The sequence below is a fragment of the Lagopus leucura genome, unplaced genomic scaffold (assembly GCF_019238085.1).
Source record: "Lagopus leucura isolate 7727_CA_CO unplaced genomic scaffold, USGS_WTPT01 Super-Scaffold_100048, whole genome shotgun sequence".
Classification (NCBI taxonomy): domain Eukaryota; kingdom Metazoa; phylum Chordata; class Aves; order Galliformes; family Phasianidae; genus Lagopus; species Lagopus leucura.
The window spans coordinates 2,612,627-2,631,431 of NW_024962294.1; the positions used below are offsets into that span (position 1 = coordinate 2,612,627).

Sequence of the window (18,805 nt, forward strand, 5' to 3'; positions counted from 1 at the left end):
TATTTATTGATCAAATCTAATTACTGCATCCTTCATGAACCTTAATTAAAGATGAAAAACAGTTCTGACAAGTCAATTAGATTTTTTTTTTTTTTTTTTTTTTTTTTTTTTTTTGTCTCCCCCTTGGTCTTCATTAAATTAAGACTCAAGCGTTACTGGAAGTGTTTAATATCGCAACGCATTAAACCAAAGGCTGCTCTGTAATAGATAAATCACCCAGGACAATGCAGAAGCTTTCTTTTCCAGGAAGGTTTCCTTCCAACAGGTGTTCATGTTCTAGCTGGGAAAGGCCCTGGAAGTCCCTCCTTGCTTTTGTGCACCTTTCCCAGCATTGACTCCATTCCAGCTGGGGCTCTGAGGAGCAGTGCTGATGCTCCATGCCAGGAAGGCTCTGCTTTCCCAGCACCTGGCCTTGTATCTGGTCCCCAGAAACATCCTTGCACAAACCAAGGTATGACTATACCTCTCTTTTGTTGTTGTTTTTTCCTCTTCTCCCCCCTGAATCATATGATGATTTGGGGTAGAAGAGACCTTTATCATCTAGTTCTCCCCCTCCCCCCCCTTGCCCCCTTCCCAGCTATAGGGCAGGGACGCCTCCCTCTGCACCAGGTTCCTCAAAGTCCCATCCCAATGCCAGCATGAGAAAGCCAGAGGCCATCACGAATTTGGAACATTTATTTGTGCAACTGATTTTCTTAAAAGGAAAGAAAGCCAAAAATAATAATAATTAAAAAAAAAAATAATAATAATAATCCAAACCAAAGAAACAGCAACAGCTGGATGTGTGTGGTACAACCCACATCAAACATGTCCCTCCTGTGCCCCCCCTGGGTCCTTCATGTCCCCTCCATGGAGACATTATAAAGGGAAAAAATAAAAGCACCACTCGAACCTGCAATACCAATAAACATTATCCATCTTAAGAACAGTATTTATATTTATATATATATATATTTCTCTATATATATTCCTATGTACAGGCTGCCCTCGCCTCTTGTCACGTAAGCATCTCAGTAGGGGCTGGAGATGCGTTCATTTCTACAGCACTTTGATTCCAAAGTCTGTCCTAAAAACCCAGAGACATCCAGCAAGGAAATATTAAAAAGAAAAAAACCAAACAAACCCTAAGGTCTGAAACAAATCTGCAATTCCTCCATTCTCTGCTCTCTCTCCCCAGGACTAAATGGGGTTTTGAACTTTTTTTGCCACTACTTTTTTTTTTTTCTTTCTGGCCAAACTTCATCTGCAAGCAGTAATCCCATACAGCACCTGCATTCCCTGGGCAGCATGGACATGGTGCTGGAGAGAAGGGGATGCTGACCAACCTCACACAGCAGCTGCAATGAAAGCACCAGCATCACCCAAAGCGCTTGTGTTACCAACCCCCAACTGGAGCAATGAGACTGCGTGGTCACAAGGCAACAGTGGCACACAGCAAGGATGGAAACAAAGGGGGATGTGTTGCATAGCCCTTGGATAAAGTGTTGTCAAGCTGTGCAAGTTACTCAGCAAGGACGTGGGTGAGCCAAGTATGCAGGCAAATCCTCTCCAAGGGAGAGATTTATCTTGTGGCCTTTCACCTTCCACCCTTGGAGAGCAGCTGGAAGTTTCTCAGAGGTTTGCACATCCTTGGAGAAGCCACTTTGGCTCTGAAATCTTCACGTTGCAGACTGGTGCAACCAAACAGCATCTGCTGGGCTTTGGATCATGATGCAGGTATGAAGGCAGCAAGGGTGGAAAGGTTCTGCTGCCCAGGGCAGATGGCAATGAAGGATGTGGATCCCACGTGCAATTTCCAGCATGAGGATACTGGTTTCTCATCGGGTTTCCTCTACTTCACCAAAAAATGACTGACAAAGGTTTGTGCTCAGCCCCCGAGATAAGCAGCATCCCCAGCTCCTGAAGACAAACCTGCATCCCTTCACTGTGCACTTATGGAGCTGTTTGGAGAGAGAAAGCCCTCACCACAGCTCGCTCCCATTGCCTGATGACAACCTGGATTTTCCAGATAAAACAGCAAACACTGCACCTGATGTCTGCCTGCAACAGGATGAAAGCAAAAGGCATCAAATGCCTTCAAACATCAGCCCTGTGATTTTGCCTTTAGGGTCCGGGCTTCTGGGTGGGCATCAGGAATGTGTGACCAGCTCTTAGAGCCCCCCAAGAAGGAATAATTACTATGGATGGAGAAAACTGCATGGAGACAGACATGCCATAGGGGAAACATCACTGCTGCAGCTTGGAAAGGACATAGAGAGAGCTCTGGGCTGGTCCCCATCAGGGACATCACACATCCCCTGCCTCCCATCCCAGGGTCCCCCTCTGTCCAGGGCTGAATGCATGAAGGACACAATTCACAGAAACACAACAGTGGAAACCAAGCTTGTGTTAAGTAGACAAATCCATGAGCTTCCTTCAGGGGCTTTGCTCCAGTGCAAAGAGAGTCCCCACGCAGGGCAAAACACACCGGAACCACTGGGGCTCCTTGAAGAGCAGCTTCATCTCCAAATACGATTTCAAAAAGATCTTTTTCCCAAATATTCCTCCAGCCAAAACAGGCTTGCATCCTTCTGTCCTCTCCTTTCCTCGGGGTCTTCTCCAGCTGTTCCAGATGTGTCTGAGCAGGCCCAGGCAGTGCTGAAGGGCCACTTCCTGTGCTCACCAACTCCACATCACAGCAGGGATGGGACGAGGTGAGATGCAGCATCGACCCATGGCCATGCACTTGGAGCAGTGGGAGGGAAGGCGGAGAGCAGGGGATGGAGAACAGGCAGCACCTCCCCAGGTCCTTTTGTTGCTCCTGATTTGTGTCCTTTTGTGGTCCTTTGCTGTTTCCCCCTCCTCTCCTTCAGCACTAACGCAAGTGCAGAAATGTGAGTTTGGCACAAACCCTAAGCAAACCTCTGCCTTTGCCCTCCTGGCGAGGTGCTATCTGGTCTCCAGGGACTCCAAGTATTCCAGTGCTATGTCGTAGCAGAAGTGATACTGCTCCTGTATGGGGATAGAGGAGAGAGTTAAGATCCCAGCATGGCCAGCTTGATCATAGCAAAAATCGCTGTTTGAGCTCATAAGCTTTGTCCATCCTTGTCCTCATTTACGTGAGCTGCTCTTGTGCCTTCCCATTCTCGTGCAATTTATAGCACACAGAACTGTAGGGTAGCACAGATATCAGAAGTGCCCCTCCCAGCGAGATGTTGCTCTTTCAAGCATCCAATGAGCAAAACAGCCAGAAGGTGGAAAACCACCACAAGGCCAGGTTTCAGATGCTCTTGGATGGGAGCATCCTGGGTGCAAGGGAAGACTGAGCCTGGAGGAAAGGGAGGGAGCTCACCTCCCCAAATCCACAGCAGCAGCACAGATATGGCAGATTGAAGCACCAGCACAAAAATCCCATTATCCCCAGGTGGGAGTGGGAAGAGGGGCTTCAAAGTAGTAGCTTAGACTAAAAGCACATAATGCTTTAGGATTAAGAAAAGAGATTGTTTCAATTTATCATAATATAAAAATAAACCCCACAGGCACACAGAGGGGGAAGATGCACAGGATGGATCCAGAGGGAACTGTTCCGCTCCGGCTGCTCTCTGCAGGCCTGCTCTCATACACAGGGGGAGGATCTGGCCTCCAGTGGCTCCAGGAGATTGGGATTCCCAGAATAGCTGTTTCAGGTTCATTTGAGCCTGGAGAATGCTTGTGTCCTGATGTGAAATGTTGCCTTTTTAATACCTTGGTAATTTAGCCCAATGGGCCTGGTGGCTTCATGCTTGTCACATCATCTTTCCATTATCTGCACCCCCCGGTACCCTCCCTCACCTTCCCCTTCAATTTAATTCCTAATGAAAGGGTTTAGAGGGGGATGTGATTTGAGGGGGATGTGATTTGCGTTTGTCAACTTAGAGATTTCATAATCCAAGCGGGGTAAACATTTCCAGCTGGCTTACTTCTGAACCACCGCCAGGCACCAGCCCAGCACTGGAGATGTGGGGACAGACGTGCTGCTCCTGCCCCAACCCTGCCATCAGGGACCCAGAATAGGGCACAAGATTTCTGCCCGCAGCTGCCCCAAAAGAAACAGCGTTTTGGGGTACATGCATCCTCCAGAACCCCTTTTGCTGTTGGAGGCTTGCAGGAAGGTGGATACAAAGGGAGAAGCAGTTAACGCAGATGCTGGTAGTGCCTGCTGCTTACCAAGGTCTCCACCATATTTGGCTTGTAGTTGCGGAGGGTCTTGGCAGCATAGAAGATATCTGCCATGTTGTGACACTTGATCATCTCCAGGATCATGGTGGAGGCACAGTAGGTGCCACTCCGACCGCCCCCATTCCTGGTGGAAGAAGCACATGGTGAGGTCCAAAGATGGCCTTCAAGCATCTTCATGCACCATTCAGTTCCCCCCCAATCTCTCTCTATCCCCTCCTTCCCAGTACAGAATCCCAACAGACTGGGTGATGTGGATGATGCCCACATGGTGACAGGAGCTGTGATGCCTTTTTGGTCCACCAGGGCTGGGGCTCAGACACCTGAGCTCTGTTCTTAATCACAGACCAATTTCCTGAGTGACCCTGGAGAGGCCATCTAGTCCCACTGTGACCCTCTTGCTATCCACAGGGTGACCCAGCCCTGTCCCCCCAGGTTGAGCCCTATGGGTAGCACTGGCTGGAGGTGCTGGCCTCATTTTTCCAGCACTGCAACAAAACCATTCATCCAGCAGTGAAACCATCCGTCACATCCACGTCTGATCCCTGACAGTGATGGGGACTGGGGAGAGGATGAGCGAACATGACGCCAGTGTTTTATAAAGCATGTTTTCAAATTACCCTCCGGCTAATGAAGATGGGCAAAGCCATAATTAATTTTTGATTAAAGGCTCTCCTGCTGTCTCTACTAATCTGTGAACGTGCTGGGTCCCATCTGAGGAGAGCACGTGTATGGGAGAAGGGGATGAGGAGTGCACGTGTCTGGTGAGCAGCCAGCAGTGGGAGATGCAGAGCTCCTCACACACCCCTCTGCAGCTTGTGACATGCAGGGGACATGAGGACAGGGCTGGGACCAGGGTGAACATCATGGATGCTGCTTGCTGTTGGTGGGGGGACACACCTCATGGAGGAGCTGTGACATAGTGAGCAGAGGGTGCTTCACCCCAAACTTGTGTTTTGGAAGAGGCAGCACCATCTGGGCACAAAATCAGCATGGGATGGGATTTTCAGAAGAGTTTCTGTGGGTAAATGAGCTGGTGGCATCTTCCCCAACATCAGAGCCCACAGCCCTCCAGCTGACACTCACAGGCAGTGCACCACAGTCCTGCCATCACCACTCTCCTTCTGCCACCTCTCCACTTGGGCCAGGAGGTGCAGGAAGGACTTCTTGGAGTCTGGGGTGTCTCGGTACGCCGACCACCGCAGGTACTGGAAGTGCCGGACCATCAGGTGCCCCTCCTGCAGCTAGAAAAGCAAACATCATCAGCATTAAGCCATGGGAGCCTTCTTTTGCCTCTGTTGGAGGTTTCATGGAGGGCAAGCCGTGTTTGTCATGTATTAACTGTAGAGCAAAAGGGGAAAAAAACTTTTCCTAATGCAATGAGATGGGTGGTTGAGCCCTCTCCCTGACAGCTCCACCACTCCAGGCAGCTCCATCAATGTGGTTTATCCTAACCAGCAGCACCTCAAGCTGTCTGAATCTCACAAAACCTGGCAGCAGAGCCCTCAGCTTCTCCAGGGCTCCTCCATCAGATCCTTATCCTGCACGCAGAGGACCCCAGGGGTGCGTTTGTTGTGTCTGCTGGAAGCCAGGAGGTTCACAAGGAGCTGCTGCCCACAGAGGGGTGGAGCGTTGGCACCATGCCTTAATACCCCAGTAAGCTGGTTAGTGGGGAAACCCAAATCTGGTTAGCAGGCTGCGAGAGGAGGATTACGTCCATGGAGCTGAATGGGAACAGACTCCAGCCTGGCAGATGTGTGGGGGGGGTCATGTTCAGAAATATTCAGGGCATCAGGAGGTAGAACAGGAGAAAACTCCTCTGGCATCTAACGAGGAGAGCCCCAAAACCAGAGAGAGCCTCACCCGGGTGATGTTCTGCACTCGGAAGAGACGGGACACGATGTCCTCATCTGCTGCTCCTGACACATACTCCACCTCCATGGGGCCATAGTGCTGGAGCCCAGGCTCAGGCCAGTACTGAAGGCAGGGCTGCAGGGAGAATAGGCACAGTGTAGCTTTAGCCATCACATGGCACGACAGTGGCCCTCAACCCATGGCCAGGACCATCCCAAAGTCACACTACCATCAGCTGGCAACAAGAAGGGCTGTAGAGCAGCTCCTGCTCCCTCCCACGTCCTGCAGGGCACTGATGGATGGCTCTGGCCAAGGGTCACGGATGCAATTGTTTTCACACCATGACAGCTGGGAAACCAGCAGCGATACAAAATATATGATGTTTGTCACCACACTTTAACAGAACATTTAGCATTTCAGGCCATCTAACGGCCTGGGCCTAACTGCATGGCAAATGTGTTTGAGAAATAATTGGTTATTAATAGGGGCTATAAATCTCCAAGATCTCTAAGCCTTCTAGACTCAGAGCTATAATTTGGATATTAAAACTTCCTTCGGCAAGACACAGTTCAAGTGAGGGATATACCCTCTAAGTCACCTTTCAAAGCTGCCTGCTGTAAAGGCTGATTTATTAGCTGTTGGTCCTAAACTGGTAAACATTTAAGATCCAGCTAAATATCGTTACACGCAGACATCCCTGAAGAATAGATGTCTAGAGAGAGAGACAGGGCTGAATAATGAAGAAATATGGCACAGTCCTGGCTAGGTTGGTGCTGTGGGATAGCAGCTGTCCTGCCACGCTGCAGGGGACAGGCAGCTCCTGCTGGGCATTTCTGAACTGGGAATGAAAGAACAGGTGGGGAGAAAGAAATGAAGTGTTGGATATTTTTTCCCCACTGCTGTTGTGGTCCCTTACAGCTGACAGCTGATGCTTTTGCTGCGTGCTTATGGTGCAGAGACAGCACCATGTGAGCTGTGTGTGTCCAGCTCTTGGATCCACACAACACAGGACCGGTGCTCCATTCATGGCATCCTTGTGACAAATGGTATAACTGCCATTCGGGGTCGTTTACATTGTGTATCTGGTCTCACCTTGTAAAATTAGCCAGCTAATGAAGTCTTCTCCGACAGCCATTATGTGTCTATAATGCTAATTTTATGTAAAAATCCACCAAGTTTCCTCATTGAATTAACATTACAGACCCAGAGTGGACTTTTACATCTGCTGTGGATGTGGCACAGCTGCACCTCCCCAGTCACCTTGGCAGAGGGCTTCTGTCCCTTCTCTACAGGTGACAGCAGACATCTCTCTTCTAGCTCAGCAGATCTGGACATCCCATCACACAACAAACCTGCAGGACACCCACTCTGTAGCAGGCTGATTTATAAAGCAGCATTCACAAACCACCAGTCTTTTGGAAGACAAGCACTGGACACCTTGGCACCGAAACGCTGCCAGGGCAAAGCACTGAAGGGGCTGACTGAGCACAATGAAACCAGCAACTTGCTCACTGCAGGTGAGGGATGGAAGGATGCACCTCACTAGCAAAGTATGTTCCTGGTGGTGTAGCCTTCCATGAAGAACAAGGGGAACTCCGTTTTGAGCTAAACTTAACCAAAAACTCTGTGTGAACCAGCAAAATGCCCCGTGCCTCAGTTTCCCCTTTCTAAAAAGAGAATAAAAATCAGCTCTTTATCCCCCAAACTTTCCTTTGTCCTGTTAAATTACATCTCCTTTGGGCATTTGCAAAGATTACGGTTCTATGACGCAGTGCCAACCCAACGTCAAGGCAGCACAGAGCTGCATGCAGGGCTGTTGGCAGCACTCACCCAGGCAGAGTTGGACTGGTTCAGCTGGTTGAGCATAACGATGGAAGTGCAGCCATAGTCATACACCAACCTCCAGAAGTCAGTGGTGGTGTTCTGCAGTGGGTGCAGGGTGACAATGAAGGCAGCACTCTTGGTGTAGCTCTGCAAGGAGGAAGAGCAGAATGGTTAAGGACACTGTGGCAGCACTGAAGCCATTGCTGTCACACCCTGAAAAACCAATGCAACCAGTGCTGAGGGCCAGCAAAGCCATCTTCTCTATGCTTGAGCAGCACTGGTATCCCTGGCATGGCTTCAGTGTGGGTGCTGGGAGATCCATGTCCAGGGAAAGCAAGTCTGGGTTGTCTCTGCCTGTGGTGGGGATGGTTCTCACAGGGAGAGGTGCTTCATATACATAACTAGGAAAGGGAAATCACTTTGGATCCATGAACGTGTGCAGCTGGACTGCCCCAGACATGAGCAAAAGTGCCACAGCATCAGCCATAGCATTGTTAGTCCCATGTCCTCAGCACCTCTGGGTACCCCAAGCAGCAGAAACAGTAAGCAGCTTTCTTTCTGGAAAGGAAAGGAAACCAGAATGAAAGACCTCTAGAGAATAAGAGACTGCTTCAGCTCTCTGCTTAAAATATAACCTCCTCAAATTAAGGAGGGAGGGAGGGAAAGAGGAGAAAAGTTTGGAGGTCTCCAAGATGAAAGCTGGGATCTCTGCCTCTCCATCACACCCAGCAGCAGCCCAGAGAAACTCCTCCTGTAAAACAGGAGCAGCACAGCTGAGCTTTGGCCCCTCAGCCATCCCAGCACCAGCCAGCCAAAGGTCTGCGAGCCCTCAATCACTTTCACATTAACACACTGCAGCTCAAACCTCCTCGGAAGCACAAACAGAGCCATGCACACCCTGTGCTGGTGAACTAATGCAGCTCAGCTATCAGCGAGTCCTTCAGCTGCTGCCTTCTCACCCAGCTCATGGAAATGCCCTCACTGTGCATCACATCCAATTTCTCTCTGCCCTTTGAGCTCCACAGTGAGTGGATTGCATCCTTGCCATGCACATCTCCAGCACCAATGTCAGTGACAGTGCCACGGCTCTGCCAATGGCACCACAATGCTCAGCATGGACCGATGTGATCTGACAGACGGATGGACTTACTGAGCAAACCACTTTGGCACTTAAAAAAAATGAGATTTTTTTTTTTTTTTTTTTTAAAGAGGCAAATGGGTTTTATCCCTTTCAGCGAGAATTTCATCCAAAGGGCTTTTTGTGTCTGTATAAAAATGTCTGTTCTCTGACCCTGGCTATCCCCATAGCAGAGATTAAGGAAGGGAGGCTCAGTGATGTATAAACACAGAATGGATATGCAGACCCCAAGCAAGATGAAAATAAAGCTGCCTCTGTGCTATAGTCACAGCCTCCATCTGCTGCTCCCGAGCCATCAGCAGCCACCTCCAGTGTAGAAACTGCTTCTGCTGCAGGCAAATGCAGGTACAAGGTCTGTATGAAGACACAGGGAGACATATCACCCAAGAGGGGGAATAACACAGGGCTGAGCCAGGAGGTGCTGGTGCTCAGGTGCTGAGGGAGGCAGGCAGGCTGGCTGCAGCACACAGAGCTGTAGGGCTCAGCCCAAGCACCCACCTTGCCCAAAGGAAAGTGGTTTTGGTGACAAATGACCCATCACTCACATCCTGAGCCTCTCTGCTCTGCTTTGCAATCATTGGCAGACAGCAAATTGCTTTTCCATGATGGGTGGCTTTTCTGATTGCACCAGGGGACGCACGGTGGCTTTGGGACCACCTGGAAGCCCCTCAAGATTGCAGCAGAATGGACAGGAAGCACGCACCATGGGATGCTGGCTGCACTCAGGGATGCTTAGCACTAACAACTCCCTCCTTTTTCTGTGCTTCAGCTTCACTACAAAATAAGACCATGCCCTAACCTTCCTTTGTGAAAGATGAAAAGCCCTTCTGAGATGAACAAGATGTCACTGCACAAAGATGGGGTGAGGGACCCTGCTATGGAGGTTCCTGCCCTCCCTCTGCAGGCTGGGGTCGACGTGTACCGACATCTTTGTGCATTTGTACAAAATGAGGCTGTGAATTCATGCTGAGCAAGGTTTGGCATGAAAAGCCACCCCTCAGCTTACAACAACCCTATGAGCATGCCCACTCCTGTACTGAAATGGGGCTCAGGCTGTGTTTTGCAGGCCGCATGGGTGCTGGCTGCTCTGCAGGATAGGCAGCAAATGCCAAAACTGCATCAGGCTTCCCCACATCCCCTTTGCAAGCCCAGATCCCTCACACCCAAGGGTCAGCAGCCCAAGCAACTCAGCATTTCCACCCAGAAGGACACTGAGGCTCACCCCATCCCCGCCTCCAAGCCTGCACACCACCCAAGGATGTTCACAGCATGACATGAGGACCCTAAACCCAAGCCAGCCCCTTCCTTCTCCACAGAGCAACACGTACATCAGTTAAGGCCGCGTTGATGTAGTTGTTGCTGTCCCCATCCACAGAGATGAGGAAGGGAAGGCATCGGTCCGGCGGCAGGACGTCCATGCTGCGGTTCCTCTCCCTGTTGCGGGGCAGGAGGGCAATGCTGCACTCTTCCACATCCAAGTGGGGAGTCACCGAGTTCAAGGTCTGTGGGCACACAGTCTCCTCTTAGCTCCCTCCTCCTTGCTGGAGCCAGACCCCAAATTCCCTCTTGGCTCAGCTGGGAGACTGGAGGGGGGGGGGAAGATGTGTTGGTTCTGGGGTCACTCACCTGGAACTCCTCCCGCAGCTGTGAGGAATTGCTCTGTGGCTCAATCCTCACCATCTCCTTGTAGGTGGGCTTGAACTCGCTGGCAGGGATGCTGGTTTCACCACACAGGCAGGCTTCCAGGATGGCATCGTGGATGAAGACGTACTGCTCCTGTGGGGAAAGGAAGAGGCTGAGCTGGGCATCACGCACAGGAGGTTCCCCTTCTCCCATCACCCAACCCCTTCTCTGCAAGATGAATTTGTGCCAAGCCAGGGCAGTTTGCAGGGAGCAAAACACCCTCACGTTCTTCTGATGCAGCTCTGCCAGCTCTAAGCAAACCACCCTCCAAAGGCTGAAAAGCAATGATATGGGTGCTGGCTTTCTATGAGATACGACCTCAGGTTGGGCTGGAAGTGCTTTACAGCCTTTCTTGGCTCTGGCATCAGCAGAAGGATGCACCAACCCTACTCACCTCTGTCTGTATCATGTTGATCCTCCGTGAGCACAGTGTCTTCACACAGTTGTAGATGTCCACAACACCCTCACACTCGGCCATGTCCAACATGACATCCAGAACGATGTAGCAGCCAGTTCTCCCCGTGCCAGCACTGGGGAAGAGAAAAACAAAGCTCATGTACACCCAGACCATACGGCACCACACAAAGCCCCAGGCACCAGCGAGGTCTGCACAGGGCCGGAGGATGGCACACACCTCCATACACAGCCCTCAGCCTGGTTTTCCCTGCATCCACCCCATCCATCCGCATCCACATGTTGCTGTGCAGGGGAGGGGAGGAGCTCACAGCAAAGGGTAATGAGTGCTTGAGCACAGCTGCAATCGATGCTCTTTGCAATAAACACCTGAGTGCCAACAGTTCCCTCCCAAAGGATGCTCAGCACCAAAGCCTGATGCACGGCTGAGCAGAACACTATGCCTGCAGCCAGACCAGGCAGCAGCCCAAATCCTGACACTTTCCCACATGCAGCCAAAATGTGACAGAGGTTGAGCCCTTTGAGCCCCCCAGCACAGAGCTGCCCCCCTGCTCCTTTCCCACAAAGTCTTCTGCAGTGAAATCCTAATTTCTGGGGCTGATGAATCATTCGTCGTGATTATCAGTGATTACAGACTACAGGAGCTAATCACACTCGCTGTTGCCAGTGAATGAATACTGATGAGGCAATTGACAGGGAGAAATCAAATAAAAAAATCCCTCCCGTTCATCAGATCTTCCTTGTTTGCCCAGCAGAGGAAGAGCCATTAACCTGTCACACGGGGACGCCTGCACGAGGATGGAAAAAAATCACAGCTCTGCTCTGCTTTCCCTCAGCTGAACCAGGGACACCCTGCAGGGATGGGGAACAGCATCCAGCTCTGCTCCTCCCCTTTGAGCAAACGCAGTATTGCGATACAGCCATCACCAGTGGCCACGCCAGCCATCCTCCCATGCCACCGCCAACCCACAGCCCTGGGGATGACAGCTCGACCCTGACAACAAACCCCATCTCCATCCCTGCCTCAGCTCTTCCTTTCAATTACCCATCTCCATTTTTCCCTGCTAAATATTTCAGGGTAACTCCGAGCTTTTCAAAGGCTTTTCACTCACCTGTAAACACGTCTTGCTGTCGCACGCATAACCCAACACCCCCAAAACCCACCCTGGATGGGGATGGTCCTCATGCCCACCTGCAGTGGATGACGATGGGGCCAGCATCGGGTGGTGTGGATGCCTTCACACGGCGGATGAAGGCCAGCAGCCCCGTGGCGTGATAGGGGACACCGTGCTCAGGCCAGGATGTGAAGTGGAACTGCTTCACCTCGTGCCGGGCTGAGTAACCTCGCTGCAAGGGAGGGCAATACAGCACGTGGGCATGGGGCAGACAGATTGATGGGGCAATTGCAATGGGGAGGATGCATCACGAAGAGTCCCTGAGCTTCTCAGCTACCTTGTGAAAAGCCTTGGGGTTAAAGACCTACAGAAGGGATGCTACCGAGAACAGCAAGGAGGGCAAAATCCTGCCCCGACTCCTGGACATCCCATTTCCTTAGGAATCAAACATTTCCCCAGCCTCATTGTGATGAGTCACTTGAGGAGCCCTATGGCTCTCTGCTCCTCAGATACAAGAGGGTTAAAAACGAGCAGAGAAGGCAGCAGCCCCGAGGCACCCTGGATCTGTTCCACAAGCATCTTTGCTACCTGCCTCCTAACCAGACAGTGATTTCACATTCCTGCACATTAAGAGGTGAATTGCATTGGCTCCATCCCCAGGTACCATGCTGGAAACTAACTGCCACATTACCCACATTGCAGCCTGGAGGGGAAAAAGCACACTTATCCTCCTTTGCAATTACACAGTGCTCACCCTGAGCCACATGCATGAGCTGAGGGCAGAGCCAGGACCAGGCTTACAACAGAAAATGCAAAGGGAGGACACAATTGGGGGTGGCTCCTCCAAAAGGTGGAGAAAACCCCACGCTGGGGTAAATAAGCAGGGTATTGGTAAATGCCAACAAGGAATGGTTAAAAATGCTCAAGGTTTCTCTTTGCATGGGCTGGTGTGGGCAGGGAGCGTACCCTCTCGAGAGCAAAGGTCCGCACGGCGTACTCTGCCAGCATCTCTGACTTCACCAAGGTGATCTTGATGTCCCCATACATCTCCGAGTCATCCGGCCAATATTTGGAGCATTTCACCTGTAAGAAGGGGACGGGGTGGATTTTTGGCTCCTGCAGAGCATGTTGCAGAGCCAGAGCCTGGAGGCAAACAGAGCAAAGGAGACCCTTACCCGGCCCACTTCCACCAGCTTGGTTATCATCACGATGCTGGAACAGTGCTCCTGCCACACCATGCGCCAGAAGTCGTACACCATCTCCTGCTTGGGACCTGTGGACATAAGGAAAATGTGGTCCTCTGGCTTATGGTGCCTGCACTGGGACTGCTGACCAAGTCTGCTTTGCTACTGCCCCATATGTCCTCAGATTAGACTGTTTCTCCCCTTTCTTGCAAAGACAAGACCAAATAATCCAGGGACAAAATCTGGCTGCTGAATCACTGCTTGCAGAGAGCAAAGAGAGAGGGGACAACTCACCTTGGGTGGCAATGAAGTGGTTGGACCTGTGGTAACCCTGCAAGAGAAGCAGAGGTGTCAGGCCCAATGGACAGGACATGGGGCACTCAAACACTGCCCAACAAAACCCTTCCTGGCCAGCAGTAGCAGGTGCTCAGATCAGCTGTGCCACCAGCACGATGCTGCTGCAGCATTCCTTGCTAGCCTGGATCACATCCTATGACTCAGCAAAGGGTGTGACACCCCCCCAACCCAAGTCTGCATCTGTTTGCAGACCAGCACCTCCAAAACACCCCAAACTGAGGTGTGGCCACACTGTCACAAGAGCCCAACGAATAATACACATCCCAGCTTGCAGCAGCCACATGGCATGGGGTGATGGCCCCACTCCCCTCCTGCATCCCATAGCAGTGCGAGCATCACTGGCTCTCAACACAGACACGTCAGCCCAAGCAGCAGAGCATTTCCCAGTGCCACAGGGACCCATGGGCACCAGGTGTCCCATTCCTGCCAGCAGCCTTGGCCATTGTTCCCATATATCACACACATGGAGGTGACAGTGGCAGAAGCTGGAGACCTCACCTCTCTCCCTGTCCCCAATCTTTCCATGTGTTTTACCAAGCCTGCCTCTCACTGGTGCAATTTTACACCTTCATGTGGAGCAACGGCCCCACGGCCAGGAGCAGAGGAGCAGGGAACCATCTACTTACTTCTCGGTTAATCCGAATCTGAACGATCCCATTCGGACACAGGTTTGAGAGAGAAAGATCAGAGACAGAGACATTAGTGAGGCAGAGCTCGAGAGGCAGGACAGAGCCACAGGGCAGGAAGGACACACAGGGACAAGCAGGGGGACACTGCTCGGGCACAGGGAGCCCATCACAGTGGTATCAGACCCCTCTTGCTGGACAATGTTCTCTAAGCAGCAGGGTCACCATCCTGGCCCAGATCTGGAAGCAGCACCTGCAACTTTCAAGGAGCCTGAAGAGCCCCTGTCTTCTCCCTCACTTTGCCCAGAGTCTCAAGTCTCCCCTGGTCTTGGCATTGCTGGAGGGGGACAGGGGACACCATTCCAAGAGCCAAGCTCTGCTCAGATTCGTGCACTGCTGGGACCAGGGGTGCCCCGTCAGCACAGTGCAAACCCCCAGCCCGTCCCCATGTTCCTCCTCCACCTCTGCATCCTCTGATTACAGAGGACAGCAATCCTGGAGCCATGCAGAAAGCATGGAGAAGGGAATGAGAAAGCAGAGACAGACAGAAGCTGAGGATGAAAGACAGATACAGCAGCAGGGGACAGCAACAGAAACAAGCACAAATTGCTGATGGACATAAAGCAGGAGGGCTCTTCAGGGACACGTGGTGTGGTCTTCCTGAGCTCCCTCCAGGGTATACAGACCCTGATGCCCTCAGGAAGCTCAGCCCCACAGATCTGTCCCTGCTTACATCAATGTAGTTGGCGTTGATGTAATCCGAATTGGGATCACCCAGCAGGGGATGGAGCTTCACACGGTGGCGGTCATCTGGAAGGCAAGAGGAAAAGGTGCTGTTTCCTCCAGTGCTGTAGCCCAATAGGAGCTCCCAGGCCCCGACTCCTGCTATGCAAGAAGCTTTCTGCTGCCCCTTACCAGCCAAACCCCATCTGTTTATTCCTTGCCATGGACCAGACACAATAGAGCAAAATAAAACCCAGCCCTCTGGAAGGCTGAAAACACTGTTCAGAGTGTCCAAGCCTTTGCTACATGCACTTACACGTCGACACATGATCCTGCCTCCCTTTGGTCTTGTCTTTCTTCTTTGAAGCATCCCAGCCTTCAAAGAAGCTCTGCAAAGAGAGACAGCTGTCACAGCCTGAGGACAGGGCTCTGGGAACAGCCCTACCTCCAAAACCCTCCCAGGGATCAGGGCAGAGGCCTCGATTCCACAGCAGTTCTGCCAGCTCTACACTTCTGTTGCATCCACAGAATGCTCTATTTTCCAGCAAATTACATATTGCTTGTTTTTTTTCTAGTTTGTTTTTTCTTTTTTTTTTCTTTTTTTTTTTTTTTAAATTTCCCCAGATCCTTCTCTCCCCAGCACGGAACAGGTTTGCATGTAATAACAGTAACATTCATAGATTGGCGTAAGAGGAGGAAAGTGGAAGGAAATTACATGTTTTCTCCCCTCCCATAATATCTGAGTGCTTTCAAATGACTAGGTTCCAAGAACATACAGCAGCTTTTCAAGGAGCACTAACGATTATAGCCAGCCCTGGTTTGTCCAATACATAAAAAAAAAGGGGGGAAAAAAGCTCCTGCACTTGAAACAACATTAAACAGTAATTTCACTGGGAAATTTCAATCGCCTGAACTGTGGGACACCAAGAAGCTGAGAAATCAGCACGGCCACGTGCATTGCAGCAGAGCTGTGAAGAATTCTGTGCTCCGTTACAAGGACTGCAGCCCAATGGGATGGAATGGGCATGATGCAAGTGGTGACCCTCAGGGTGATGTCCCTCCCCTGGTAGAGCAGGGATGGCCTCTCCTGCTGCCTCTGCACAGCCTTGGGAGCTGCCAGCTTGCAGAGAAATTGCTCATCCTCAGTCTGTGTCCATGCTTACTGCAGGGAGAGTTGATGGGAGAGGGAACAAGTGACAAGAGAAGTGACACCGCTTGGCATTTGCCCAGGAGGACCTGAGCAAGGAGAAGCACCTCCAGCACCAGCAGAAGATGCTGGGTGACCTACTGCAGGGCCGGCAGAGCTGCCTCAGCTCACCTTGCTTTTCAGCTGCTGATTAAATAGAGAGCAGCCAGAAACCCAATCAAGACTCAGCCAGGAAAAGCAGGAACACCTCCTGTGCTGACACCTAAAGACCTGGGGAGCACAGAGAGCTGTGATCTCCAGCTCCCTCCTTCCAGAGCATTGTAGCTCCAGGTCATCCTCTTGTACAAGGGTCCTGTACACCACCATGCCAAACCTCGGGGTCCTCATCCACCCTACCACGTATCTTCAAAACACAGCACACAACGCTCTCACCTCGTACTCCTGCTTGAAGCCATAGCCTTCTGCTGTCTTCATCTGGTTGATGTGTTGGAGGAGGTCGGCCACGCGCACAGCAGGGTGCAGCTGCCCTGTGTGATATGGGGACCCTTTGCGGCCACACTGGCGGCGAGGAGAGCCCCCCAGCAGGCTGCTGGATTCATTGACCACACTGCTGCGCTGCTCACCTGCAAACCAGGAGGGACAGAGGAGATAATCAGGGTCTGAGGCATCGCTCCCATGTCCCTGTCAGCCCCTCACACCCACAAAGCGAGGACAATGAAGTTCTGCAGTTCTCTGCCCCAACACTGGTCTCTCTCAGGGTGACAAAGTTGCTCCAGACCCCACCACACTCTCTGCAGCTGTTCTTGCAGCCTGAAGCTGGCAAGGGCCATTACAGTCTCTTAGGACCTCAGCACACCTCTCAGAACCACAGCACACCTCTTAGAAACCAGTGGGCAAGATCTTAAGAGGGCTCACTGCTTATTCTCATTGATTCAAGCACTTACCTCCCATCCAGACCAGTACAAGCTACATGCATAAATATTCACTTAAAGACCTGACTCGAAGAACTGCATTGCCAAAGTCCCCAGCCCAGCCTAATGGTTAATTTTCCTCACTGCTGGATATGATCCTCTTATTTCTAGCACTGACACAAATGGACTTTGCTGAGGGTTAATGCACAAGCTTATGCAGTGTTTTACCCAGATTATGCCAGTGTCATATAATTACTGCCACAGCTCCCCCATACTCACCCCACAGGGCTGCTGCATGGCCAGCACACACGATCATGAAATTTGGGTTTGCACGAGAACTGATGCTCCTCATTGCTGCCAAGAGAGACGGCTGCTGCAGATCTCGCAGTGCCAGCGAGCAGCTCTGCTGTGACAGTGCAGCCCTGGATGTAGTTTCCCTAACAACATTTCTAAAAACCACCCATGCTGGCTCGCTCAGAGCTGCCAGGTTTTTTTTTTTGGTTTTTTTGGGGGGTCTGCTCAAATGCAAGGATCAGCCACTCACTTATGCTGGCTCCTCACGCAGCCTACACAGAGCCCTTCTCCATCAAGCTTAATAGGAAAAGAACTGTGGGTGTTGCAGTGTGCCAGCAGCTCCATGCAGGCTGGGATCTGCACGGTCACACACTGAGGACCCTTTATGAGATGTAGTCCTGGCTTTGCTTAAATGCAAGAAAACTGAGGCAAGGACCAGCAGAGGGACAGGGAGCAGCACATAGCAGAGCAGAACAGCAGCCCGAGCCCAGGTGGGAGCAGGATGCAGCTCTACAGCCCCTCTCCCAAAAGAAACACAGCATGGCTGGCAATTCTAGCTCCAAGATGGAGAAAAATCTCAGTACAAACCAGCCTGGCTATGAGTGTTTCGAGGAGCCCCAGTAGGACAGTAACTGAAAAATAATACACTTATACAGATGTATTAAAAGGAGGAAAAGTTTGCCCTCTGGGCTTCTACTGTCTGCGAGACAATGCCAGGAATCATATTAATCCAGCATCGGTGGAGAAGAGCTGTGTGTAAAGCAGCATCTTGGAGTTACTGTAACAGATGTTATTAGCATATGTTTGAAACTGAGGCACTGAACGAGTTATTTTACAACTAAATCAGTGCCGAGTCGCATACTCCAGTGGGTGTTCAGTTATCAGTCTCCCTCTGATATGAAGGCTGGGGCTCTTCAAGCCTCCAAACCCCACAGCTGTGCACAGCTGTGGTCAGAGCCAAAGAGCTGAGCGGGGCACGCTGCTGCTCTGACACTCACAGCCATGGGAACACTGCAGCTCCCTGTCCTTACCACGGTTGCTGTAGTTGTGGGTGTCCATGAAGGACAGCCCCAGCCTCTCATCCTCTTGCAGCGTGCTCTGGTCCGTGAAGCTCCTGTCGATGGCACTCATCATGTGTGTCTTCTCATGGCGGTAATTAATTGTTGCTTTGGTCATGTTGACAGGTTTGCTGCAGGGAGATGCAAAGGGGAAAAGAATAAGGCTGAACCGAGCATCACGGCCAGACCCCAAACCAGCTCCTCAAGCTTTGGTTTATCTGGGGCTGCAGGACAGCTTATTTCCCCTGGTGCTTTGGTATTCCAGTGCCCCAAATCCAGCTGC

At 51.3% G+C, this 18,805-nt stretch overlaps 1 protein-coding gene across 2 annotated transcripts in view; it reads right to left on the bottom strand.

The window, feature by feature from the left end:
• Positions 1–659: 659 nt before the first annotated feature.
• PTPRU (protein tyrosine phosphatase receptor type U) overlaps positions 660–18,805 on the bottom strand; it is a 45,950-nt gene continuing 27,804 nt past the window's right edge. The window contains exons 15-31 of one of the 2 annotated variants that reach the window (XM_042884997.1): positions 18,496–18,653; positions 17,450–17,524; positions 16,692–16,882; positions 15,429–15,501; positions 15,123–15,199; positions 13,701–13,737; positions 13,398–13,495; positions 13,189–13,305; positions 12,300–12,454; positions 11,088–11,223; positions 10,637–10,786; positions 10,339–10,512; positions 7,879–8,019; positions 6,058–6,183; positions 5,281–5,438; positions 4,186–4,321; positions 660–2,991 (exon numbers count right to left, since the gene is read on the bottom strand). In XM_042884997.1, the coding sequence (XP_042740931.1) occupies positions 2,929–2,991; positions 4,186–4,321; positions 5,281–5,438; positions 6,058–6,183; positions 7,879–8,019; positions 10,339–10,512; positions 10,637–10,786; positions 11,088–11,223; positions 12,300–12,454; positions 13,189–13,305; positions 13,398–13,495; positions 13,701–13,737; positions 15,123–15,199; positions 15,429–15,501; positions 16,692–16,882; positions 17,450–17,524; positions 18,496–18,653 (2,065 nt within the window). In that variant the 3' untranslated portion in view covers positions 660–2,928. The remainder of the gene's footprint in view (positions 2,992–4,185; positions 4,322–5,280; positions 5,439–6,057; positions 6,184–7,878; positions 8,020–10,338; positions 10,513–10,636; positions 10,787–11,087; positions 11,224–12,299; positions 12,455–13,188; positions 13,306–13,397; positions 13,496–13,700; positions 13,738–15,122; positions 15,200–15,428; positions 15,502–16,691; positions 16,883–17,449; positions 17,525–18,495; positions 18,654–18,805) is intronic. The other variant, XM_042884998.1, reaches the window with a different exon arrangement.